The sequence below is a fragment of the Oryctolagus cuniculus genome, chromosome 18 (genome assembly GCF_964237555.1).
Source record: "Oryctolagus cuniculus chromosome 18, mOryCun1.1, whole genome shotgun sequence".
NCBI lineage: Eukaryota > Metazoa > Chordata > Mammalia > Lagomorpha > Leporidae > Oryctolagus > Oryctolagus cuniculus.
In genome coordinates, this window is record NC_091449.1 from 4799100 (window position 1) to 4822741 (window position 23642).

Sequence of the window (23642 nt, forward strand, 5' to 3'; positions counted from 1 at the left end):
TGTATTCCTTAAATGAAAGGTTTGGGGGGGAGTGGGCACTATGGCATAGCTGGTAAAGCCGCTGCCTGCAGCGCCGGCAACCTGTATGACGCACCTGGTTCAATTCCCAACTGCTCCACTTCTGACCCAGCTCTGCTATGGCCTGGGAAGCAGTAGAAGATGGCCAAGTGCTTGAGCCCCCTGCTCCCACGTGGGAGACCCAGAAGAAGCTCCTGGCTTCAGACTGGTGCAGCTCTTGCCATTGCTGCCATCAGGGGAGTGAACCAACAAATGGAAGACCTCTCTCTCTCTGCCTCTGCCTCTTTGTAACTCTGCCTTCAAATAAATAAATTAAATCTTAAAAAGAAAAAGGTTTCTGAGGAAAATATCTTTATCAGACATAAATGATTTATTGGATAGGCAGAGTGACAGAGAGAGAGAGAGAGAGAGAGAGAGAGATCTTCCATCTGCTGGTTCACTCCCCAAATGGCTGCAATGGCTGTGGCTGGGCCAGGCTGAAGCCAGCAGCCTGGAGCTCCATCTGGGTCTCCAGGTGGCAGGGGCCCACATAGTCACTGCTGTTCTGCCAGGTGCATTACTAGCAGGGTGCCTGATCAGAACCAGCGCTCTGATAGGGGATGCAGCATCACAGCTGGTGGCTTATCCCACGACACCGGCCCCCCAGCAGCTTTTCTTGCCATTCTTGCCCTCGGCTCTCTTTCCATCCCACTGCCGCATTCATTCTGCGACAGTCCTGAGCTTCCTTTCCAAGCATCCTAGGGAATATGTTCCTCAGGTATTCGATCAGAGGCAAATCAGACACCAGGCAACAATTTAGAAGCTGTATTTTTGTCCTCTGATAGTGTGGGAAACCAGTGTGAAATTTGCTTCCTGCTGACTGACTACTTCATGTGAATGGAATCCCTACTGCACACGTGGCCTCTGGTGTCCTGAGCATGCTGCTTCAAGTTTATTCATCATGGCTGCATGTGTCTCCAGCACTTCATGCCTTTCTGTGGTTGGACGAATCCTGGGGAATGGATGGACAAGGTTTGCTTATTCATTGTTGATGGACAGAGTGAGGGTAACAAGTTAATGGGGATTTATACTGTAATTATATAGAAGTAGTTGTAGGATGTTGTGAACATAGTAAATGCCCTTAAGTTCTCTCTGGAAGCTGATGTAGTGTGTTTGGGTGCTGGAGCAGTCCTGGCTGCTCCACTTCCTGCCCAGCTCCCTGCCAATGTGCCTGGGAGAGAAGTGGAAGATGGTCCATGTCCTTGAGCCCCTACCATCCACGTAGGAGACCCGGATGTTGCACTAGTCTCCTGACTTTGGCCTGGCCCAGCCCCGGCCATTGCAGCTGTTTGGGGAGTGAACCAGCCAATGGAAGATCTCTGTCTCTGTAACTCTGCCTTTCAAATAAATAAAATAAATGATTTGAGTAGGTTATGTGAATTTCAGTTAAAGTCACTAAGAGGTCGCAAATGAAGTTCAGTTATTAGAGGTCCAAAGATTTGCTTTCCCTCAAGCTACTACCATTGACTGTTGAAGCCACAGGTAGAAATTTTCCCTTTTTCCTGGGGTTGAAGATATGACCAGGGACTACAGGTTGACCTTAGATTGTCCCATGTGCATTGAAAACTTTGTTAAAAAAAAGTCTCTGTATTCCAAATCCTGTTCCAGGTAGCTCACTCCTTTCCCTTTTGAGATAAGATACTGGGATTCTTCAGTATTGCAATGAGATGTTCTCAGAAATGCTCACCTGAGTCTGGAAAAGTGCGTCTCAAAGGTGAACCTGCATCTTAAGGGGCAGAAGACCCAATGAATGGTATTTACAAGTCTTGGTGGGGATTTCAATCACGGGAGTGTATTCTCATTGCCTGGGAAGTTGAAACAAGATGCCTGGGGCTCACCCCAGGGCCCATCAACTTGAATCTCTGTGGGTGGGACCCAAGGATAAGGATTTGTAAGCCACGCTCCCTGCATAGTCTCCTAGCTAATCACCTTTGAGAGGATTAAGTTGGTGTTCCAGGGTGTTCTTGACCTTGGAGGTAGGCTGCTTGGGGCAAGCTGTGACAGCAGTGCTCTCGGTGGACCTAGAGGGGGGCCGTCTGGAGAAGGAGATTGACCACTACTCCCAGAATGTCACTGGATTAACTGTCTCAGGGCCTGGTCATGACAGCTCTAATCCTAGCCTATAATCCATTTGCCCATTCCTGCTGGAAGGAATGGTTCGTGTGTTGTGATGTCTCCAAGTCTATGCCTTAGGCTATGGTTTTCCCTCTGCATCTGACCACGCCCCCACTGGTGGGTGGGATGTGGGTCTACCTTGTGTTTCCCTGCTGAAGTCTGAATGTCTGACTCCTTGTCCTGAAACAAATGCAGAACATTTGAGAACTCTCCCCGACTAGATGACAGTATGTGCTGTTTTAGACCCAGCCAAGTGGCTCCTAGCCTGGGACATTCTGTCCCTCAATAGTTTTGGTCTGGAGATGGTTTTGTTTATCTCAGTGGGGTGGGGGTGCTGCTGACACTTGTGGGCGGAAGCTGGGTAGGTGCCTGCCCTTATGTATTGAGGTTCTCTGTCTTCATCTTGATGACCTATTCTTGTCTGATGGAGACCCGTGGCAGCCACAACTCACTTAAAAGCATAAATGGCTTCCAGCCTAGTGGATGAAAGCAGCAGAGGGGCTGGTGTTGTGGTGTAGCAAGTGAAGCCTCCACATGATATGCTGGAATGCCATATGGGCACCAGTTCGAGAACTGCATGCCCCCTGCTGATGTGGCTGAGAAGGCAGTGGAGGATGGCCCAAGTCCACGGGCCCCCATGCCCACTTGGGAGAACTGGAAGAAGCTCCTGGCTCCTGGCTTCAGATCGGCACAGCTCCAGCAGTTGTGGCCAATTGGGGAGTGAACCATCGGATGGAAGACCTCTCTCTCTCTCTGCCTCTCCTCTCTGTGTAATTCTATTTATTTTTTTGACAGGCAGAGTTAGACAGTGAGAGAGAGAGACAGAGAGAAAGGTCTTCCTTCTGTTGGTTCAACCTCCAAGTGGCCGCTACGGCTGGCGTGCTGAGCCGATCCGAAGCCAGGAGCCAGGTGCCTCTCCTGGTTTCCCATGTGGGTGCCAGAACAGAATCCGGCGCCCCAACCGGGACTAGAACCTGGGGTGCCAGTGCCACAGGTGGAGGATTAGCCTAGTGAGCCGCGGCGCCGGCCTGCTCCACTTCTGATCCAGCTCCTTGCTGATACGCCTGAGGAAGCAGTGGAAGATGGCCTAGGTACCTGAGCCCCTGCCACTCATGTGGGAAATCTGGATGGAGTTCCAAGCTACGGCTTTGGCCTGGCCCAGTCACAGCTGTTGTAGACATTTGGGGAATGAACCAGCGATGGAAGATACCTCTCACTCTCTTGTTCTGCCTTTCAAACAAATAATAAATAAACAAACAGACCTTAAAAGTCTGTCGATCAATGTGTATGTGAAGATGAGACCTCAACAGCAAAAGGTCTCCAGCAACCCTAAGTCTCCACATCCATCCGCAGGTCAATCCAGGAAGGGGCATTTCTTTTTTATGCATTATTTTAGTTTGTAACAGAGTCAAGGTGATTGTGGATACAATTCTAAAAATACAATAATTTTCCAGTCCTCCCTCCACCTCTCTCCCTCCCACCCTCCTTGATGATTCAGGTTCTAACTGAAAATAAGTGGGGCTGGCATTTGGCCTGGGAATTAAGACACTGTTTACCACACCTGGGTCCTACATCAGATTGCCTGGGTACAGTCCTTGCTCCTCTCCCTATTAAAGCTTCCTGCTGGGGTCAGCACTGTGGTGCAGGTTAATCCTCTGCCTGTGGCGCTGTCATTCCGTTTGGGCGCTGGTTCGAGTCCCATTTGCCCCTGTTCTAATGCAGCTCTGCTATGGCTTGGAAAAGCAGTGGAAAATGGCCCAAATGCTTGGGCCCCTGCACCTGCGTGGGATACCTGGAAGAAGCTCCTGGCTCCTGGCTTAGCCTGGCTCAGCTCCGGCTGTTGTGGCCATCTGAGAGTGAACCAGCAGATGGAAGATCTCTCTCTGTCTCAATCTCTCTGTAACTCTGCATTTCAAATAAATAATCTTTAAAAAAATCCATTGGTTTGTTTGTGGTTTGAATAAATCTTTTACCCACTGCTTATTTTGTCCTTTGGAAACTACTGTATTCTGAGTTATAGTTTCTAAGCATTGATGCATTTCATGATGAAATATGAACAACAGTGCATTCATTAATTGTCCCATAAACATCACTATGGTCTTTAAATATTGGGAAGCTATCATGTTCTTGAAAAGGGTTAAAGGTTTTTCCAACATTCTGATTTTCATGTGAAAGCTCAAATGTTATTGTTAGCAACACATATTGGCACTTCTTTGAAAAGCCACTTTCATTTTTAAGAGTGTTTGCCAAATGTCAAGTCTGAGTCACAGTGATTAGTCTACTAGTTATTTCTGTAAGTCAACATGCTTTTCCTTGAAATCCACAGGGTTCAGCAAACAACTCAACCACGCAGGTGCTTTTTTTTGAGCAACCTTCATGCTGAGGTCTGCAGTAGAAGGGCTTCGTGTTTATTTCTCGTCTTGTCACACCCAAACTTCAGGGATCTTAAAATATCTCTTCAACCCAGATCATAAGCCTTTGTTTGTATGGATGAACGGCTGGCGCTGCGGCTCAATAGGCTAATCCTCCACCTTGTGGCACCGGCACCCTGGGTTCTAGTCCCGGTCGGGGCACCAGATTCTGTCCCGGTTGCCCCTCTTCCAGGCCAGCTCTCTGCTGTGGCCAGGGAGTGCAGTGGAGGATGGCCCAAGTGCTTGGGCCCTGCACCCCATGGGAGACCAGAAGAAGTACCTGGCTCCTGGCTTTGGATCAGCGCTGTGCGCCGGCCGCAGCGTGCCGGCCGTGGCGGCCATTGGAGGGTGAACCAATGGCAAAGGGAGACCTTTCTCTCTGTCTCTCTCTCTCACTGTCCACTCTGCCTGTCAAAAAAAAAAAAAAAAATGTATGGATGAACAACTTGGCCATGCTGGTGTGTGATTGTGTGATCTTAATGGCATGGCACAGAAGAAAGGCTTATTGGAGCCCATCCCTTGACAGAGTGCCTGTGTTTTTTTCACAGCATGCATTGAAGCATCACCAGATCACCTGTGGGGTCATCGGTATACCTGTGTCACCAGAAACAGACCAATGGCTTTCATTTTTAATGTCTATTTATTTTCATCTACTTGAAAGAGTGACAAAAAGAGACAGAAACAGAGGGGACAGACAAGGAGAGAGAGGGAGAGCTTCCTTTTGCTGGTTTACTCCCCAAATGCCCACAACAGCCAGGGCTGGGCCAGGTCAGAGCCAGGAGCGGGGAATTCCATCTGTATCAAGCATTTGAGCCATCCAATGCTCCTTCCCAGGTACATCAGCAGGAAGCTGGATCTGGATCAGCAGCAGAGTGGCCAGGATTGAGATCAGCATTCCTGTATGGGATATGGGCATCACAAACAGTGGCTTCACCCCGAGTCACACACACCTGACCCTGCATCAGTCTCTCTTGATTTCTGGAAACATTTTTCCTGCTAGGTGCTTAATCACGACGTCTTGATCTTTCCCTCCTTGTTTTTCAGTCCGAGGCTGCGATGCTCTCAGCTGACTTCGTTTTCCTTACCCAGTGAAGGAGTGTCCTGTAATCCTGTTGCTGTGGTTTGCGAATGATCCATCTGCACAGCACATCTTCCGGATCTTCCCATATCAAATCTGACAGCACTGTTTACTGATGACTTATGGTGATAGTCAATATCAGCTCAGGTGTTGAACTTCCGATTTTTGATACAGCATCTCAAGGTGTTTTTTTGCCTTTTTTTTTTTTTTTAATGGTAGATAGAGGCCAGTGTTGTAGTGTAGCAGGTTAACTTCTGAGTTCCCAGCTGGCTTCAGCCTAGCCTACCCCTGGCTGTTGTGGGCATTTGGGGGCATGAATCAATGGATGAGAGTTCTTTTAGTCTCTCTGTGCCTCTAAAATAAATAAGTAAATAATTACGAAAGATGGCGGCTGGCACTGTGGCACAGCAGGTACGATGCCGCCTGCAGTGCTGGCATCACATGTGGGTCCTGTTCCACTTTTGATCCAGCTCTCTGCTATGGCCTGGGAAAGCAGTAGAAGATGGCCCAAATGGTTGAGCCCCTGCATCCATGTGGGAGACCCGAAGAAGCTCCTGGTGCCTGGCTTTGGACTAGCCTGGTTCCATCCCTCGTGGCAATTTGGGAAGTGAACTAGCAGATGGCTCTGTCTCTCCCTCTCTCTCTGTAACTCTGCCTTTCAGGTAAATAAATATATTTTTAAGAGCTACAGAAGCTTGAGAAGCACCCTTTAAGTGCATCATTATGCTAATCAGGCCTCTGATTAAAGTCATCATGCAGACTTCTTACGGAACAGAAAAGATCAATCGATGAGAAGTTTGAGAATTCTATCACAGTATAATTCTGTGATGGGATTTTTGAATGTGAATAGTGGAAACAGGTGGTAGATTCCTAGGGAGAATACGCATGTGAGGCAGAGTCATGATGGCCAGTAGGGGCGGCACATGACTTCATAGGACACGTTCCAAACTGCCCCCACGAGATGACCCATCACAGCTGGACATTAACCATGTAACAAAGACACAGGAGATGGCGATCTCTGTGATAGGAGAGGAGGGGACCATTTCTCATTTTCTCCCTTACAACATCCCAGAAAATCTTGAAGATGGGGCATGGGACGCAACCACGCTATAAGGACCGTCCGAGCATCTTCAAATATTTTGGATTGCGAATATCTGCATATTGTGATATTGTGGATTGTGATAACCTGCATATTTTCTGGATGGAGTGAAGCCTTCTCCTCCTGAAAAGCTACAGCATTCACAGTGGTTCCAGCATCCCGTATAAGCATTGGTTTGAGTCCCAACTGCTGCACTTCTAATCCAGCTCCTGGCTAATGTGTCTGGGAAGGCAGCAGAAGATGATGCAAGTACTTGGGCCTCTGCCACCCACATGGGAGACCCAGATAAAGTTCCTGGCTCCTGGGTTCAGCCTGGATCAATCCTGGCTGTTGCAGCCGTTTGGAGAGTGAACCAGCAGGTGGAAGCTCTTTCTCTTCCTTTCCCTTTCTCCCTGTCCCTTTGCCTATCAAATAAATAAAAGAATCATTTATTTATTTTTTTAAAAAACTGTAGAACCATCCCTCTGCTGGAATCACAGTGTCGACGTCTGATGGCATCACCTACACGCTCTGCCCCGCCCTTCCCCACCTTCTCCACCAGGCACCTCCCAGGAGTTAATTTGAGCCTCAGGTGGGAGCCTTTGCTGCTGATCCGTCAGCTCCAGACTGTCTCAGTGCACAGGCACCCACGTCGGTCTCCCCAGCACTCCAGGGACTGCTTCAGGGACTCTAGGAGTTCGGTAAGTCCTGGGCAAGGTCGCAGCAGGACACGGGGCATGGGGCATGCGGGCTCAGGCACTCTGACGACTGCAATGCGGCATGCTGCTTACATCAGCATGGCCCCGTGCTCGGGCGGAAGGACCTGTTTCTGGATGGAAGCTAGGGGGTGTGGAGCTGGGTCTGGGAGAAAGGGTTGACACTGGTGTAATGGATGTTTCTGTCCAGTGTCCCCTTCAAGACAGGTCTTAGGAACTGGGGTTTCTGTTCCCCAACGTGGGCCACAGAGCAGCCTTCCCTTGCCTTTCTGTCCTGGAGCTGGCCAGGAAGCAATTATCACGTGCCTGGTCTGGTAGTTGGTCCCAAGCCGCCCATTTGAGAAGAGGTCCTGCTCCATACCTGGGAATCAGGAATGCTGCTGGGAGAGGCCAGGAAGAATCTGGACAGACAGGCCAGGCTGGGTTTCCCCACTGGTCTGTGTGATCGGCTCACACTATTCTCGTACAATCATCTCCCTATGTGGTTGTCCACGTGTTAATCATGCCTGTGTAATGAACATTCCATAAAAACTCACTGGGGCAGGGTCTGGGGAGCCCTCCAGGTGGAGATGTGGGGGATGGGAGGCATCTCAGGTCCGCGGGAATAAAAGCCGCTCCTGTGCTCTGCACCCCTCCAGACCTCCCCCAATGTCTCTCATCAGGCTGCTTACTTGAGCTGACATGCCCTCTATCATAAACTGGTAGATGTATGGGCAGTGCCCCCCGCCCCCCTGCCCAGGCCTGTGAGCTCCTGCTGATTATTTGAACCTGGGGCTATGGCGAGGGGGTTGTAGGATTCTCAGCTTCTATCCAGTGGGTCAGAAGCTCTGGAAGCAGGGTGGGGACACACTTGTGACTGTTAGAGTCGACCGCCCGAAAAACGTCACCAAGAGACATGTCTCTTATGCAAACAGCACAGGGAAGTTTTATTGATTATCCAGCATGCTGGGGCTGTCTGATCATCATGAGCAGAGCAGCCCCGAATAACCAAAGGTTAGGGTTTATAAAGGCAAAACCCGCAAAATCAGGAGGGGGAAGAGAATACACGGTTGCTAAGTGGTTGCTAATATCTTACAATCAGCAATTATGATCTTAAGACATAGACAAAATACATTTTCATTATTAGCTCAGGTAACACAGGTGTAACCTTTTTATTTTTTAAGCTTGAGCAATCATGCTAGGGGGTTTTTGTGCGTTGCCAAGGGTGATGTAGTGTATTGCTATTGTCCGACTATTTGAGATCATAGTTTCAGACCAGAGTCTCACAGTGGGGGGGTGCTTTCTCAGAATGGAGTCTCAAGTGTTCCAAAATGGAGTCCCTACTGTCAAGGTGCTACTTCACTCTGTCTTATTTTCACAGCTGTACCAGGAAGGTATAACCTGTAAGCTTAACTTTTTGCACCCGCACATATACAATTTTAACTCTTCATGACCTGTGTGCTGAGTACACAGCCAGAGGGATTGTCTGAGTTGGTGGGGCTGCAGGGGTGTCTGGAGGCTGCGACTCCCTTTGGGACTCAGGGGTAGGTAGTGTTACCAGGGTCAAGCCCTGCACAGAACTTACAGCATGTGTGTCATCCATCTGTCTCTACAGTCAGAGCTCTGGACCCCTGGGTTTGACCAACCCTGGATCAAAACTATTTGAAAAAAGGTTGTGCCTGACCCGAACATCTACATTTTCTTGTCTTTATTCCCTAAACAGTGCAGCATGACTATTTATACAGCACTTATGTTGCATAAGGTATTGTAAGTTACTCTCTGATATGGGAAACATGGATGGAGTTCCTGGCTCCTGGCTTCAGCTTGGCTCAACCTCAGATTTTGAAGAATTTGGGGATTGAACCAGCAGAATGATCTTTCTGCCCTTCAAATAAATAGAGTAAATAAACAAAGCAGGAGCAGTAAAAATATCATGTTAATTTACCTCCAGGGTCTGTGTAGGAGGAGTATACAAGACAGTAGGTTTTGTATTTGGGCTTGGATTCCTTACCCCAGATAATCTCATCTATATGATCTCATCTATATACCCTAAAACCCGCCTCCTCCAAATCAGAAACACTCTGGCCCCAAGTCTTGGATGCGGGATACTCAGCCTGTGCTGCACACCACAAAGGATCAGGGAGAGATTTGCTACCTAGTGAAAGTCAGTCCTACCTTCCTCTATGCAGGAGCCAGGTCCTTTGTTTTTATGCCCTGGGGCTGAAAACAATGGATCTTGACTGGGGCTGTGCTGGACTCTTTTCTACCCAACAAACACCATATCCTTTCTTCCCTGTTCAAAAACCCAATTTAAAAAAAAAAAAGATTTTATTTATTTATTTAAGAGGTTGAGTTACAGAGAGGGAGAGACAGAGAGAAAGGACTTCCATCTGCTGGTTCACTCCCCAAATGGCCACAACAGCTGGAGCTGGGCCTATCTGAAGCCAGGAGCCAGGAGCTTCTTCCCAGTGTCCCATGCAGGTGGTGGGCCCAAGCACTTGGGCCATCTTCCACTGCTTTCTCAGGCCATAGCAGAGAGCTGGATCGGAAGAGGAGCAGCTGGGATAGGAACTGGTGCCTATATGGGATGCCGGCACCATAGGTGCCTACTACACCACAATACCAGCCCCCACAAAAATCCAATTCTTAAGGAAATTTATTTATTGGAAATGCAGGGTCACAGAGAGAGGCAGAGTGACTATCACTGCACACATGTCACAGAGAGGGCATGATGACAATGATGTCCCCTGCTTTATAGGGAAGGAAGATCAAGTAAGGAGCTGGTACAAAACCAGCCAGCTGAGGAGTGTCAGGGGCCTGCAAAAAATATCTCTTACCCATTCTTATCCAGAAGTCACTGTGTGCCAGGCATTGTTCTGGAAGCTTCTGTCTCCTCAAGTAGACCTTCCAAGAACTTTGAAAAGGATTTTGATCTTTTTAAAAACATATTTATTTGAAAGGCATAGTGACAGGTCTTCCATGCCCTGGTTCTCTCTCCAAGTTACTGCAACGGCCAGGGCTGGGCCAGGCCAAAGCCAGGAGTCTGGAACTCCATCCAGGTCGCCTATGTGGGTGGCAGGAACCTAAGCACTTGGGCCATCCTCTGCTGCCTTCCTAGGCACATTAGCAGGGAGTTGGATCTGCAGTGGAGCAGCCTGGACTTAAACTGGCACCTGTATGGGATGGAGTGGCTTTGCAGTGGCTTTACCCACTGTGCCACAGTGCCCAACCCCAAGAATTGAAAGTCTAACTGATGCCTGAAGCCGAGGACTGGAGATGAATGAGGCTCCCGAAGGTCCCTGTGGAGGTGGTCTTGTGCTGAGAGAGGCCCAGATTGGGTGGATGTTGCTGATGTCTTCCTGCCTTGTTTTCACAGCAGGTCTCAGCCCTTCAACTCCGTGCAGGATGCCGTGCCAGCACCTTTGGCGGTTTGGTCAGAAGCTGGTACGCAGGCGGCCCCTGGAGCCAAACGAGCAGGCCGAGAGCCGCTTGTCTCGGTGTCTGAGTACCCTGGATCTGGTGGCCTTGGGTGTGGGAAGCACCCTGGGGGCCGGTGTGTATGTCCTTGCCGGGGAGGTGGCCAAAGAGAAAGCTGGACCGGCCATCGTCATCTGCTTCTTGGTGGCAGCCCTGACGTCTGTGTTGTCTGGACTGTGCTACGCCGAGTTTGGGGCCCGGGTTCCCTGTTCTGGATCTGCATATCTCTACAGCTATGTCACAGTGGGCCAGCTCTTAGCGTTCATCACCGGCTGGAACCTCATACTCTCCTATGTCATTGGTGAGAGGATGGGACGGGTGGATGGTATGGGGACACAGGACTTAGGATGGGAGTTTTGGGACATGGACAGTGGGGTGCCTGGAGCCTTCCTCTCACACTACTGTCATCTACTTGCGGGGTGAGCGTGCAGGAGGAGGTAGGGAGGGGCACTTGTCAATGAGGGGCCGTGTTCCACGAGGCTCGTTTCTCGTCATTTTGATGTCTCCGCTCAGCTGTCACCTTCGGGAGATTCTCCCTGATGCTCATTTAAGAAAACTGCCACTCTCATCTCCCAGCTGGCCCCACCGGCTGGCCAGCTTCTTTTCTTGTGTAGCGTGTATCGCCTAACATCTGTTTATTTATTTTTCTTTTTCTAAGATTTATTTATTTGAAAGTTAGAATTAGAGAGAGAGAGAGAGGGAGAGACAGATCTTCCATCTGCTGGTTTACTCCCTAAATGGCTGCAGTGGCTAGTGCTGAGCCAGGCTCAAGCCAGGAGCCAAGAGCTCCATCAGGGTCTCCCATGGGTCTCCCCACCTGGCAGGGGTCCAGACACTTGGGCCATCTTCTGCTGCTTTCTTAGGCCAACAGCAGGGATACAGCTGGCATTGCAGGCGGCAGCTTTACCTGCTATGCCACAATGCCAGCCCCCTCTTTATCTTAAAGTTTCTTTATTTGAAAGTCAGAGAGAGAGAGAGAGAGAGAGATTGAGAGAGATTGAGATTGATCTTCCATCCTCTGGTTCACTTCCTAAAGGCCATGACTGGGGCTGGGGCTGGGCCAGGGTGATGCCAGCAATCAGGAACTCCATTCCAGTATCCCACATGGGGGCAGGGACCCAAGTACTTGGGCCATCATCTACTGCTTTCCCAGTTGTGTGAACTGGATCTTAAATGCAGCAGCCAGGACTTGAACCTGAGGCTCAGGGGATGCCAGCACAGAAGCCAGTGGCTTAATCTGCTGTACCACTGATGGCAGCACCAGTGTACCCATTTTTCTAATGTTTGTCTCTGCTTGTCCCCACCCCATGTAAAGAAACTTGGAGATTGGCTATTTCGTTTTTTTTTTTTTTCATAAAAGTCCATAAAAGTCTCTTTGAGAAACGAGGTTTCTCTGTCTCTTTTGTTCACAAAGAATGTCCATCCTCCCACAGGTGCAGCCAGCGTGGCCCGGGCCTGGAGCACCTCCTTCGATAACCTCATCGGGGGCTACATGGCCAGGGCCCTGCAGGGCACTTTCCCCCTGCATGTGCCCCACGTCCTGGCCTCGTACCCAGACTTCTTTGCGCTGGGGCTGGTGCTGCTCCTCACAGGTAAGGCAGGGGCAGGGATGAGCTGGGAGCAGTGGGGCCTGGAGGGGGGAGGCAGGGATGCAGGAAGGCCAGGCTCCAGGGCTGGTTCTGCTCCTGGGGCAGCTGGGCATCGCACGATGCCGAGCAGTGTCCTGGCCTTAGACACGGTGCCAGGGACACCCGCCCAGACTCTGCCAACGAGGAGGTCTCCTGGGAGTCAAAATCACTCCTCCGCTGAGAAACACTCAGTTTCCTTCCTACCGAGACCAAAATTTGTTTTTAAAAGATTTAAGGATTTATTCTCATTCTGTAAGACAGACTCCCTGTCTGCTGTTTCACTCCCCAAACACCAGAAACAGCTAGCGTTGGGCGATGATGAAGGCAAGAGCCTGGCACTCAGTATCCATCTCCAACGTGGGTGGCAGATGCCCGCTGCCGCCTCCCCAGGGGTGCATTAATGGGAAACTGGAGTGGAGGGAGAGTACCTGGGATTTGAACCCTTTGACATGGGGTGCGGGCGGCCCACATGGCATCTCAGCCACTGCACCAAATGGCCACACCTCCCCCCCTTTTATGAAATGTTAACATAAAACATACTTGAAATTTAAACACTTTTGACAAGCAGAGGGAAGAGTTCCCCTGATTTGATCAGCGTATGTTGTGCACATTTCTTGGAGAGTCGAACGCATCGATGCCCTAGAGTGAGGTTTAACCCTTTCCAAGTATACGATGCACTGGCATTCAGTGCCTTCAGGGTGCTGTGTCCCCGACTGCCCCCGCCTGGGTCGGGGCCCTTTCCATCCACCGTACCTGCGAAGCAGTCCCGGCCAGCCCGCGCGGCCGCCTTGTCCCTGGGGTCACTGTTTTCCGGCGTCTCTGCAGGACTGCTGGCTCTGGGCGCTCGCGAGTCGGCCCTGGTCACCAAGGCGTTCACCGGCGTGAACCTTCTGGTGCTGGGCGGCGTCACCGTCTCCGGCTTCATCAAGGGGGAGCTGCACAACTGGAGGCTCACGGAGCTGGACTACAGCCGCGCCGTGGCCGTGGCCCTCAACAGCTCTGGCCACAACAGCTCCAGGTTAGCGGGGCAGGGGCGGGCGGAGCTGACCACATTAGCAGCGGCCCTCCTGGGCCACAGGGAGCTGTGGCCGCGTCCCCGTGGCTCTGGCTGAAGAACACCCCTCCCCCTCCCCCCTGTCTCCACAGCCTGGGCCCTCTGGGCGCCGGGGGCTTCGTGCCTTTCGGCTTCGACGGGATTCTCCGGGGGGCGGCCACGTGTTTCTTTGCCTTCATCGGCTTTGACTGCATCGCCACCACGGGTAACGCGGAAAGGGCCCCAGGGGCGGCCACCTCAGGGACGCGCGGGCTCGAGCCCCGGTGCCGCCACTGGACCCGCGGGCTTCCCGCGCAGGCGCGGTGGACGCGCAGAGGCGTCACGCGACCCTGCTGCGCCTGCGCTGACCCAGCCTTGACCCCGCAGGGGAGGAAGCGCGCAATCCGCAGCGCTCGACGCCTCTGGGCATCGCCATCTCGCTCTTCATCTGCTTCTTGGCCTACTTCGGCGTGTCCGCGGCGCTCACCCTCATGGTGCCCTACTACCAGATCCACGTCGAGAGCCCCCTGCCCGAGGCCTTCGTGCACGTCGGGTGGGCCCCGGTCAGATACGCGGTGGCCGTGGGCACCCTGTGCGCCCTGTCCTCCAGGTCGGTGCGGAGCTCCTCTCCCGGCCCTGGGGGCTGCGCCGCGGCCCCCAGCGGCCCCTCACGTCCATCTCCTCCCCTCCAGCCTCCTGGGCGCCATGTTCCCCATGCCGCGGGTCATCTACGCCATGGCGGAGGACGGGCTGCTTTTCCGCAGTCTGGCCAGGATCCACCCGCGCACGCGCATGCCCGCGCTGGCCACGGCCGTGTCCGGAGTGGTCGCAGGTGAGGGCCTGCAAGCCTGGCAGGCGCGCTGCCTCCCGGCTCCTCCCCGCCGGCCCTCATGTTCTTGTGTTTTTGTCCCCACGCCAGCGGTCATGGCATTCCTGTTCGAGCTTGGCGATCTTGTGGACCTCACGTCCATTGGGACCCTGCTGTCCTACTCCTTGGTGGCCTTCTCTGTTCTTGTCCTCAGGTGAGACTCCACCAGGGGGCCGGGAGAGAGGGAGAGAGAGAGAGAGAGAGAGAGAGATCTTCCATCCACTGGTTCACTCCCCAAATGGCTGCAACCACTTGGCTGGACCAGGCCAAAGCCAGGCACCAGGAGCTTCTTCCGGGTCTCCCACGTGAGCGGCAGGGGCTCAAGCACTTGGGCCATCCTCTGTGGCTTTCCCAAGTGCATTCGCAGGGAGCGGGACCGGAAGTGGAGCAGCCGGGACTCGAACTAGCATGCCCACACTACAGGCGCAGGCTTAGCCTTTTATGCCACAACACTGGCCCCGTGGGTCTCCCCCCGGGGCCATTGACTGCTGCCTTCCCAGGCGCATTAGCAGGGAGCGGCATGGGAAGCAGAGCAGCCAGGACTCGGACTGGTTCTCGAGGGATGCAGGTGCGCCACGAAGCTGGCCCCTCAGTATCAGAATACCTCCCATTCAGGTACCAACCAGACCAGAATATACGCGAGAGTGAGAAGACAGGTGGGCAAGAGCTTGAGATGAAGCCTGGCCAGCCAGAAGCACTGGCCCCGGAGGGCACCTCTGACGCAGGCTCCTCGAAGACTCTCAGTAGTCAGTGTAGCCCCGGAGACCCAGGCCCCAGCCTGAAGTCTGGCCAGGCCGTCTATGGCTGTGCCTCGGTGCTTGGTGAGCGGTGGGGAGGGGGTGTGTGTGTGTGTCTCCGGGGTGCCCCGTGCCGGACACGGTCAGGGCTGGGGAGGGATGCTGGGGAGAGGGCCCTTCTGGGAGCGGGCCATTGCGGGAGTGGAATTGGCCCGAGCCCCCGGCGTGGCCCTTGCAGTTCTCCTCCTAGCTGCCTTCAGCCTGATGCTGGCCCAGTGGCCTGGGCGCTTGTTCTCTGGAGACCCCGTTTGCACCTCCGTGGCTGCGCTGCTGCTGCTGCTGGTTTTGGGGCTCACTCTTGTTGTCTGGAGACAGCCCCAGAATGCCACCCCTCTCTACTTCAAGGTGAGTGATCCCGTGCTCCTCCACAACCCAGCCTGAGTCACCGAACTCTGCCTACCTTGGTCCAACACTCACCCGGCCCAGGAAGGCGGAGCGGGGCTGCTAAGATCAGGGCCCATTCCCTGAATTCCCCGCCCCATGCGATGCCCTGTGGCTAAGCCCGTTGCCCATCCCTCTGGGATGTCCTGTGACCTGGGTTCACTCCAGCCCTGGGTGCTGCAGGCAACTGGGGCGCGTGGGACATCTATCTCTGTCTCTTGCCGTCTGTCACTGTGCCTTTTACACCAGTGAATACAAATTAAAAATGGAAAACAGCTGAGAATACATTTTAATAATATAAAGATTCATGCATTGTGAAAGGCAGAGTTGGGGAGAGAGATACCTTCCATCTGCTAGTTTATTCCCAAATGGTCACAACAGTTAGGGGTGGGCCGGACTGAAGCTGGTAGCCTGGAACTCCATCCAGCTCGCCCACCGGGGCGTCAGAAGCCCAAGTACTTGGGCCAACTTTTGCTGCTGCTTTCCCAGGTGCCCCAGCAGGGAGCTGGATAGGAAGTGGAGCAGCTGGGACTCAAACCAGCACCTGAATGGGCTGTTGGCGATGTGGGCATGTGGGCGGCAGCTTCACCTGTGCCACAGTGCCACCCCCTCTGGTAATTAAACCAAGTACATCCACCAGATTAGCGTTTAGTCTGCATGACAGAACCGGTCGAGGGGAGGGATTATTTACATAATTAATGTTGTGCACGGGCTCCCGTCTGCCCGCAGGCGCCTGCCCTGCCCGTCCTCCCGCTGGTGAGCATCTTTGTGAACCTCTACCTGATGATGCAGATGGCCGGCAGGACCTGGGCCCAGTTTGCAGTCTGGATGGCGATTGGTGAGTGGCTGTCCAGGGAAAAGAGGCCTCTTGGATGCCTCTTCCCGCCACCTCTCCGTGACAGGCTGAGACGATAGGTCCCCTTGGGCCTCGTCGGAGGAGAGACCCCTGCCTTGCTCCCACCTCACCGACTCATTTCCCCGCTAGGATTTGCCATCTATTTTGGATATGGGATCCGACACAGCTTGGAGGAGAAGAATGATCGGCAGCCGCCAGACTCCAGCCCCCAGGCTCCGGGCGAAAGCTCTCCTGATACTGAGGTCGTTTGAGCCAAGAAGCGGGATCCCGGGCCGGCGGCTCTGGGCGGTCTGTGAGCAGAGTGTGTTTACTTTTTTTATTTTTCAGAGACTAACTTATTTTTTTAAGTTGACAAATAAAAATCTATATTTATGATGTCCAGCGTGATATTTTGATGTGTGCACGCACCGTGGACCGCACAGGTGCTGAGAAGACAGGAAGCCGACTGCGGCTTTGCTGGAGACTTTGATGAGGTGCCGCGGTGGAGAAGAGTCCTTCCACGCGGGTTTGTTTCTCAGACGTCATCCAACCCGAGGGTCAGTGGGCTCAGATTGCAGTGGGCTCTGCCGCCACAGACCCAGCCGCTGCAGGTTGGAGAAGTGTGGAGAAAGGGTACTGCTGGCCGGCACTGCGGCTCACTGGCTAATCCTCTGCCTGTGGCGCTGGCACCCCAGGTTCTAGTCCAGGTAGGGGCGCTGGATTCTGTCCCAGTTGCTCCTCTTCCAGTCCAGCTCTCTGCTGTGGCCCGGGAGTGCAGTGGAGGATGGCCCAAGTGCTTGGGCCCTGCACCCGCATGGGAGACCAGGAGGAAGCACCTGGCTCCTGGCTTCGGATTGGCACAGCATGCTGGCTGTAGCGGCCATTTCGGGGGGTGAACCAATGGAAGGAAGATCTTTCTGTCTCTAACTCTGCCTGTCAAATAAATAAATAAATAAATAAATGGCACTGCTTCTGTGGTGACAGCAGTGCCACAGCCGGTGTCCCAGCGCGTGGAGGCAATGCCGAGTGCGGAAGAAGATGCACCTAGGCTGTGTGCAGACACGCTCACTTACAGGTGGCCTTAAGTGGCCGTGCATTTTGGTATCTGCAGGGGGCTCTGGACACCCCCCCACCCCGATCCCTATAGATATCCTGGGATAACTGCATATGTGACATCAAATAGGGTTAGGCTGCCACTTGCAAAGCCAGCGTCCCACACTGGAGAGTCTCAGCTACTCCACTTCTGACCCTGCTGATGCACCTGGGAGAGAAAGCAGTGGGAGGTGGCCCACGTGCTTGGACCCCCTCCACCCATGTCGGAGACTTGGATGGAGTGCCGGGCCCTCGGCTTTGGTCTGAACCAGCCTCAGCCATTGTCATTTGAGGAATCAGCAGATGGAAAAACAAAACCCCAGGCCCCGTGCTTTGGTTTTCTGGGCTGGCTCTGGCTTGGGAGATGGTCGTTGGTGAGGCCTCGTCTGTCAGATCTGTGCAGGTGCCTGAGACACCCGTTTTTCTCCCCGCAGCTGCACTGCATGCTCTGAGGGGGTCCTGTTGAGGTCAGGCTCTCTGGTCCAGCACCCAAGCCCCTCACAAAAGCAGTCAGAACCCCAGGCCGTGTCCTCAGGTTTTGAGCAGCCCCGGGCACCTGAGGCAGAAGCCAGTGAGGCCTCGGGGCCTTTTGTGGTCACCACCCACAGTAACCCCTTAGGCTACTGTGGGTTAGGGTTTTGCTGTTTGAATTTCTCACATTTCCTCCAGGCAGTGGGCGCTGTCCACCCCGGCTGGGCTGTGTTCACCTGAGGCCTCTGGACAAGGCCTGCTTCTCAGGGCCCTTGCTCCCTCCCATCACCCATTTCCCACCTCACCCTCCATCCCTGCCTGCCCCACCCGTCTCCCAGGTTCGTGCACAAAGCCTGGAAGGGCAGTGCCTACCTGCTGTGGTTCCCATGTGTCCCCTGAGGTATGTGTTGGAAGCCTGGTCCCCACTGTGATGAGGTGGCAGGGCCTGGTGCTGGGTCACTGCCCTGGGATCCATGTAGCTCTCGTGGGGACTTTAAGAGGGCCTTCTCTGCCACACGCACCCCTCCTCCATGCCATCTGCATTATGACCTCACCGGCATGGGTGGTACCCTTGGGCCACCAGAGCTGTAGTACCCAGCCCGGGTATCATCTTGGTAAAACAAACCGAGATGGGGTGGTGGCTCCGGGGCTCCTCTGGAGAACGCTGGCACTGTGCCCACAGAATGGGTCACCACGCCCGTGAGGACGACTGCTGAAGGGCCCCAAAGCCCAGGGCACAAAGACGCTCAGCTCTGAAAGTTGCATCGGGCACCACCCCCGCCCCACCCAAAAACGCTCCCTATTGGATCCACATCCTCAGCCAGACATGAAGGCTTAGGACCCACCCGACATGACCATAGCCCGAGGTCCCTCGCGGCCCTTTGCTGACCTCCCATGACAGTCCCCATGGAAAGGCTCTCTGGCCACTGCTTCAGCCCTGCCCCCTCCCCCAGCTCCTGAGCCCCAGCTTTCCCTCAGGAGGCTACACAAGGCCTGGGCCCCGACCCCCAATTCCATGCAAAGTCTACTCAGGCCCCTGCTCACTTGTGATTTTAAAAGCTTCTTTATTAATATCTTTAATAGACAAATATAAATGTATTACATTTATCAAGTACAAGGAGGTATTTTAACACACGCATACAACGCGGGACACTCGAGTGAAGTCAATGAACATACCCGTCACCTCGCTCGCTTTGTGTTCTGTCGAGACATTCGACTTCCCTTTCTAAGCCACTGCGACTTTACCTTTGGCCATTCTAGTGACTGCCTAGCGACGTCACACTGGTTCTGCTTTGTTCTCTCGCTTGCTCGCTGGTCACTTGGTGATCTCTGCCAAGTGCCTAATCTTCCATTCACGGATTCATTAACGTTTATTTTCTATGTGAGTCCTTCGTCAGGTACATGTAGAATATCTTCTCCAAGTCTGCTTCCTGCCTTTCCCCTGTCTTAATGGTGTCACCCGATGAACCCAGGTTTTCATCATGTTTGGGTTCTTCTGTGTACTAAGAAACTGTCTAACCCAAGGTTGTGGTACAGGAATCTACCTTTTCTTCTAGAGGTCTGACCTTCCCTAAACTCGCTGCACCCACTGGGGGCCACGGGTGTCTTGTAATACCTCACTAGTGTCAACAGTAATGGTGATGAGCAAGAGAACAGGTAATGTGAACGGAACTTACACAATACTCCGGATGGACTTTCGAGAAGTGTACCGAACATTTAGTTTAACATGTAATTTCTACATGTACCATTTAATTTCCACGAGGGCAGTCTTAAGCAGAAGTGATCATCCCTATGTACAAACAATGCACATAACGTACATTTCACAAATACAGATGCTTCCGAATTACGATGGTTCAACTTACGATTTTTCAGCTTTACGGTGGTACAAGTTCTACCCACACAGCCACTGAGTTTTCAACTTTACGATGCTGCAGAAGCGTACCTGTAAAACCACTGATATTTCAACTTTACGATGCTGCGACAGCAGATCCTATAACCACTTAGTTCACGGTGCTGCAAAAGCGTATCCTATAATCACTGAGTTTTCAACTTCACGACAGTGCAGAAGTGTTTCTGTGCAACCACTGCTTTTTCAACTTTACGATGCTGCGAAAGCGGGCCCTACAACCACTGAGTTTACTTTACGATGCTGCAGAAGCGGGCCCTACAACCACTGAGTTTACTTTACGATGCTGCAGAAGCGGATCCTACAACCACTGAGTTTACTTTACGATGCTGCGAAGGCGGGCCCTACAACCACTGAGTTTACTTTACAGTGCTGCGAAGGCGGGCCCTACAACCACTGAGTTTACTTTACAGTGCTGCGAAAGCGGGCCCTACAACCACTGAGTTTACTTTACGATGCTGCGAAAGCTGACCTACACAACCACTGGTTTTCAACTTCGCGATGCTGTAAAAGCAGATCCTACAACCACTAAGTTTTCAATTTTACGGGCTGCAAAAGCTGACCTACACAACCACTGGTTTTCAACTTTGCGATGCTGCAAAAGCAAATCCTATAACCACTGAGTTTTCAATTTTACGAGCTGCAAAAGCTGACCTACACAACCACTGGTTTTCAACTTTACGAGCTGCAAAAGCGTACCTGTACAACCACTGACTTGCACTTGTAGTGCAGTATTCAATAAATTACACAAGATACTCAAAATTTTTTATCGAATAGACTTTGTATTCGATGATTCTGCCCAACTTAGGCTGGTGTTAAACGGTTAGGTCAGGCCAGGCTGAGCTGTGTTGCTTGGTAGGTTAGGTGTATTAGACGTTATTTCTGAATTTTTATATTTTTATCTTACGATGGGTTTTTCAGGACAAAACCCATCATCAGGTGCCGAGGAACATCTGTAACGCACAGGGTGACAAGCGGTCTGCTGAGTGTCTCACGGGGGCAGAGGTGGGCCAGGGGTGATGACTGGCAGGGCATGGGCCACGACTGAAGGCTTTCCTGGTGAGAAGGGCCGCAGGGTTACTCCCAGAGCGAGCCTGAGGTGTGATAAGGATGGAATGGTAGCGGTAGGCTTGTGTGTGCTCAGTAAGCCAACTGCCCAGTGTAACATCTACACTGGGTATGCTCTGAGTATTAAGAAAAGTGATCTCTCCTCTCCCAGTCTGCCTCTAGTACGACTTCTGATGTTTTGTAAGCAGACATGACAATGACCAGTGAAGGCAAATGATGACATAACGTGAAATGACACCATGAGTCCTCCTCGTGCAGAGGAAGGAGTGAATGTGCTATAGAGGCTTCTGGACGCTCTGCGTATTCAAAGGCTTTTCAACTGCTGTGAGTTCTCTGGTGTTCTCTAAGAAGGCTTATGTGATTAAATACCTCCCCACACGCCTTGCAAGTGTAAGATTTTGCAGCGTGAGTTTTCTGGTGCTGTGTGAGTTGATGGCCATGACTAAAGGCCTTTCCACATTCTTTGCATTCATAGGGCTTCTCCCCTGTGTGAATTCTCTCATGTTTAACCAGGCTCGACCCATAAATGAAGGCCTTCCCACACTCCTTACACTTGTAGGGCGTTTCCCCAGTGTGGATTCTCTCGTGCTGCGTGAGGTGGTAGCCACAGTTGAAGCCCTTCCCGCACTCGGCACACCTGTACGGCTTCTCGCCGGTGTGGATCCGCTCGTGCTTCACGAGGCTGGAGCCCCAGCGGAAGGCCTTCCCGCACTCCTTGCACTCATGCGGCTTCTCGCCCGTGTGGATCTTCTGGTGCTGAGTGAGGTAATTAACTCGCGTGAAGGCCTTGCCGCACTCCTGACACTCGTAGGGCTTCTCGCCGGTGTGGACCCGCTTGTGCTGGATGAGGCTGGAACCACAGATGAAGGCCTTCCCACAGTCTTTGCACTCGTAGGGCTTCTCGCCGCTGTGGATCCGCTTATGCTGGATGAGCTTGTACACGCGGCTGAAGGTCTTCCCGCAGTCTTTGCACTCGTAGTCCTTCTCCCCCGTGTGAAACCTCTGGTGCTGCGTGAGCTCATCCCCACGCCGGAAGGCCTTGCCGCAGTCCTTGCACTCGTAGGGCTTCTCGCCCGTGTGGATCCTCTTGTGAATGACGAGGCTGGAGCCCCAGCGAAAGGCCTTGCCGCAGTCCTTGCACTCGTAGGGCTTCTCGCCCGTGTGGATCTTCTGGTGCTGAGTGAGCTGGTTGCCCCAGCGAAAGGCCTTCTTGCAGTCCTTGCACTCGTAGGGCTTCTCGCCAGTGTGGATTTTCTGGTGCTGAGTGAGCTGGTAGCTGCGGCTGAAGGCCTTCCCACACTCCTTGCACGCGTAGGAGCTCTCCCTCTGGCGCGGCCTCTGGCGCGGCTGAGGCTCCGTGCCCTCCGCGCTGGCCGGCCGCTTCTTGTGGCCCATGCTCCCCGGATGGATGTCTCGCTCTCGAGAGACCCGCGGTAATTTAGGTACCGCTTTAGGGCCGAAGGATTTCGTTTTTATGCCTGAATTCACTTTGGGAAAATTTATTTCGTAAACAGTATTGTCAATGGTTAAACTCTTTGTCTCGTATGTTGACTCTAGATCTGAAAAATAAACAAACATTTTTGTTTCCTTTAAAAGAAAAAGAAAAACAAACATAACCACAAGCCAAATGCTTCTCTAGTAGCAACACAAAGCCTCTGCCGCAACAAACCAGGAGCCCCCGGGGCTTGTGGTAAAGCTGTGGACTCCACTCACGGCCCCACACGGTCAATGAAGACACGCCGGAGGCACTCCTGCCGAGGCACCAGGAAAGCGCACGCCTCGTCCCGCCACTGTCCACTGGGCAGGCCTCAGAGACCTGTGCATTCTGGAGATATCACATACTGGGAAACCCCAGAAAGTCAAATACAAAACTACTGTAAACAGTAAGGACACACAGCTGGCTAACTGTATAAAGTTCTCACTCAGTCACGAGGAGGCATGAACCCCTGTTGTCTGCAGTGGCACGGCGGGGGGTGGGGGTGGGGGGGTGGCGGGAGGACGCAGTGTTGGCTGAAATCAGCCAGCACTGCCTGTTCTCGTGCTTATGTGGAAGACCAGAGCCGACGTCACGGAAGCAGAAGGTAGAGCAGTGGTTACCGGACACTAGCAAGGGCGGTGGCTGGTGCTGTGGCTCCGTGGGTTAAACTGCTGCAGGCATCCCATATGGGTGCTGGTTTGAGTCCTAGCTGCTCTACTTCCCATCCAGCTCCCTGCTAACGCACTGGGGAAAACAGTGAAAGATGGCCCCAGTCTTTGGGCTCCTGTACAGATATGGGAGACCCTGGCAGACTGGACATCTCTCTTTCTGCTTCTCCCTCTCTCTCTCTAACTCTGCCTTCAAATAATCTTATCGGGGGGGGGGGACAGCGCCATGATACAGTGGGTTAATCCTCTGCCTGTGGTGCCGGCATCCCATATGGGCACCGGTTCTAGTCCCAGCTACTCCTTTTCCAATCCAGCTCTCTGCTATGGCCTGGGAAAGCAGTAGAAGATGGCCCAAGTCCTTGGGTCCCTGCACCCATGTGGGAGACCCGGAAGAAGCTCCTGGCTTCAGACTGGCACAGCTCTGGCTGTTGTGGCCATTTGGGCAGTGGACAGAAGACCTCTCTCTGTCTCTTCTGCTCACTGTCTGTAACTCTACTTCACAAATAA

The 23642-nt window shown here is 52.8% G+C and overlaps 2 protein-coding genes across 7 annotated transcripts in view; one reads left to right on the forward strand and one right to left on the reverse strand.

Annotated features, from left to right (window-relative positions):
* The first annotated feature begins 7295 nt into the window (after window positions 1-7295).
* Window positions 7296-16846, forward strand: LOC100350376 (cationic amino acid transporter 3). Of its 2 annotated transcripts, XM_002723342.5 has the most exons (12): window positions 7296-7440; window positions 10811-11212; window positions 12345-12503; window positions 13365-13557; window positions 13686-13798; window positions 13960-14182; window positions 14265-14404; window positions 14492-14594; window positions 15056-15261; window positions 15416-15582; window positions 16348-16456; window positions 16604-16846. In XM_002723342.5, the coding sequence occupies exons 2-12, from the start codon at window positions 10840-10842 to the stop codon at window positions 16723-16725; spliced, it is 1908 nt and encodes a 635-aa protein (XP_002723388.4). In that variant the 5' UTR covers window positions 7296-7440; window positions 10811-10839; the 3' UTR covers window positions 16726-16846. The 2 variants fall into 2 exon arrangements, with proteins under 2 accessions (XP_002723388.4, XP_051697518.2); XM_051841558.2 differs by lacking the exons at window positions 7296-7440; window positions 15056-15261.
* A 2214-nt stretch (window positions 16847-19060) lies between these two features.
* The window catches only part of ZNF331 (zinc finger protein 331), a 32727-nt gene continuing 28145 nt past the window's right edge, over window positions 19061-23642 (reverse strand). For all 5 annotated transcript variants that reach the window (XM_070062928.1, XM_017339380.3, XM_051841560.2 and 2 more), the window contains one exon: window positions 19061-22549. In XM_070062928.1, coding sequence (XP_069919029.1) covers window positions 21306-22549 — 1244 coding nt within the window. In that variant the 3' untranslated portion in view covers window positions 19061-21305. The remainder of the gene's footprint in view (window positions 22550-23642) is intronic.

Excerpts from the sequence above, each read along its gene's own strand:
- LOC100350376 (XM_002723342.5), top strand. The coding sequence starts at position 10,840 with ATGCCGTGCCAGCACCTTTGGCGGTTTGGTCAGAAGCTGGTACGCAGG. Across the intron at positions 13,558-13,685 it reads TCTGGCCACAACAGCTCCAG|CCTGGGCCCTCTGGGCGCCG; the intron begins GTTAGCGGGGCA and ends CTGTCTCCACAG. Across the intron at positions 15,583-16,347 it reads CCACCCCTCTCTACTTCAAG|GCGCCTGCCCTGCCCGTCCT; the intron begins GTGAGTGATCCC and ends GTCTGCCCGCAG.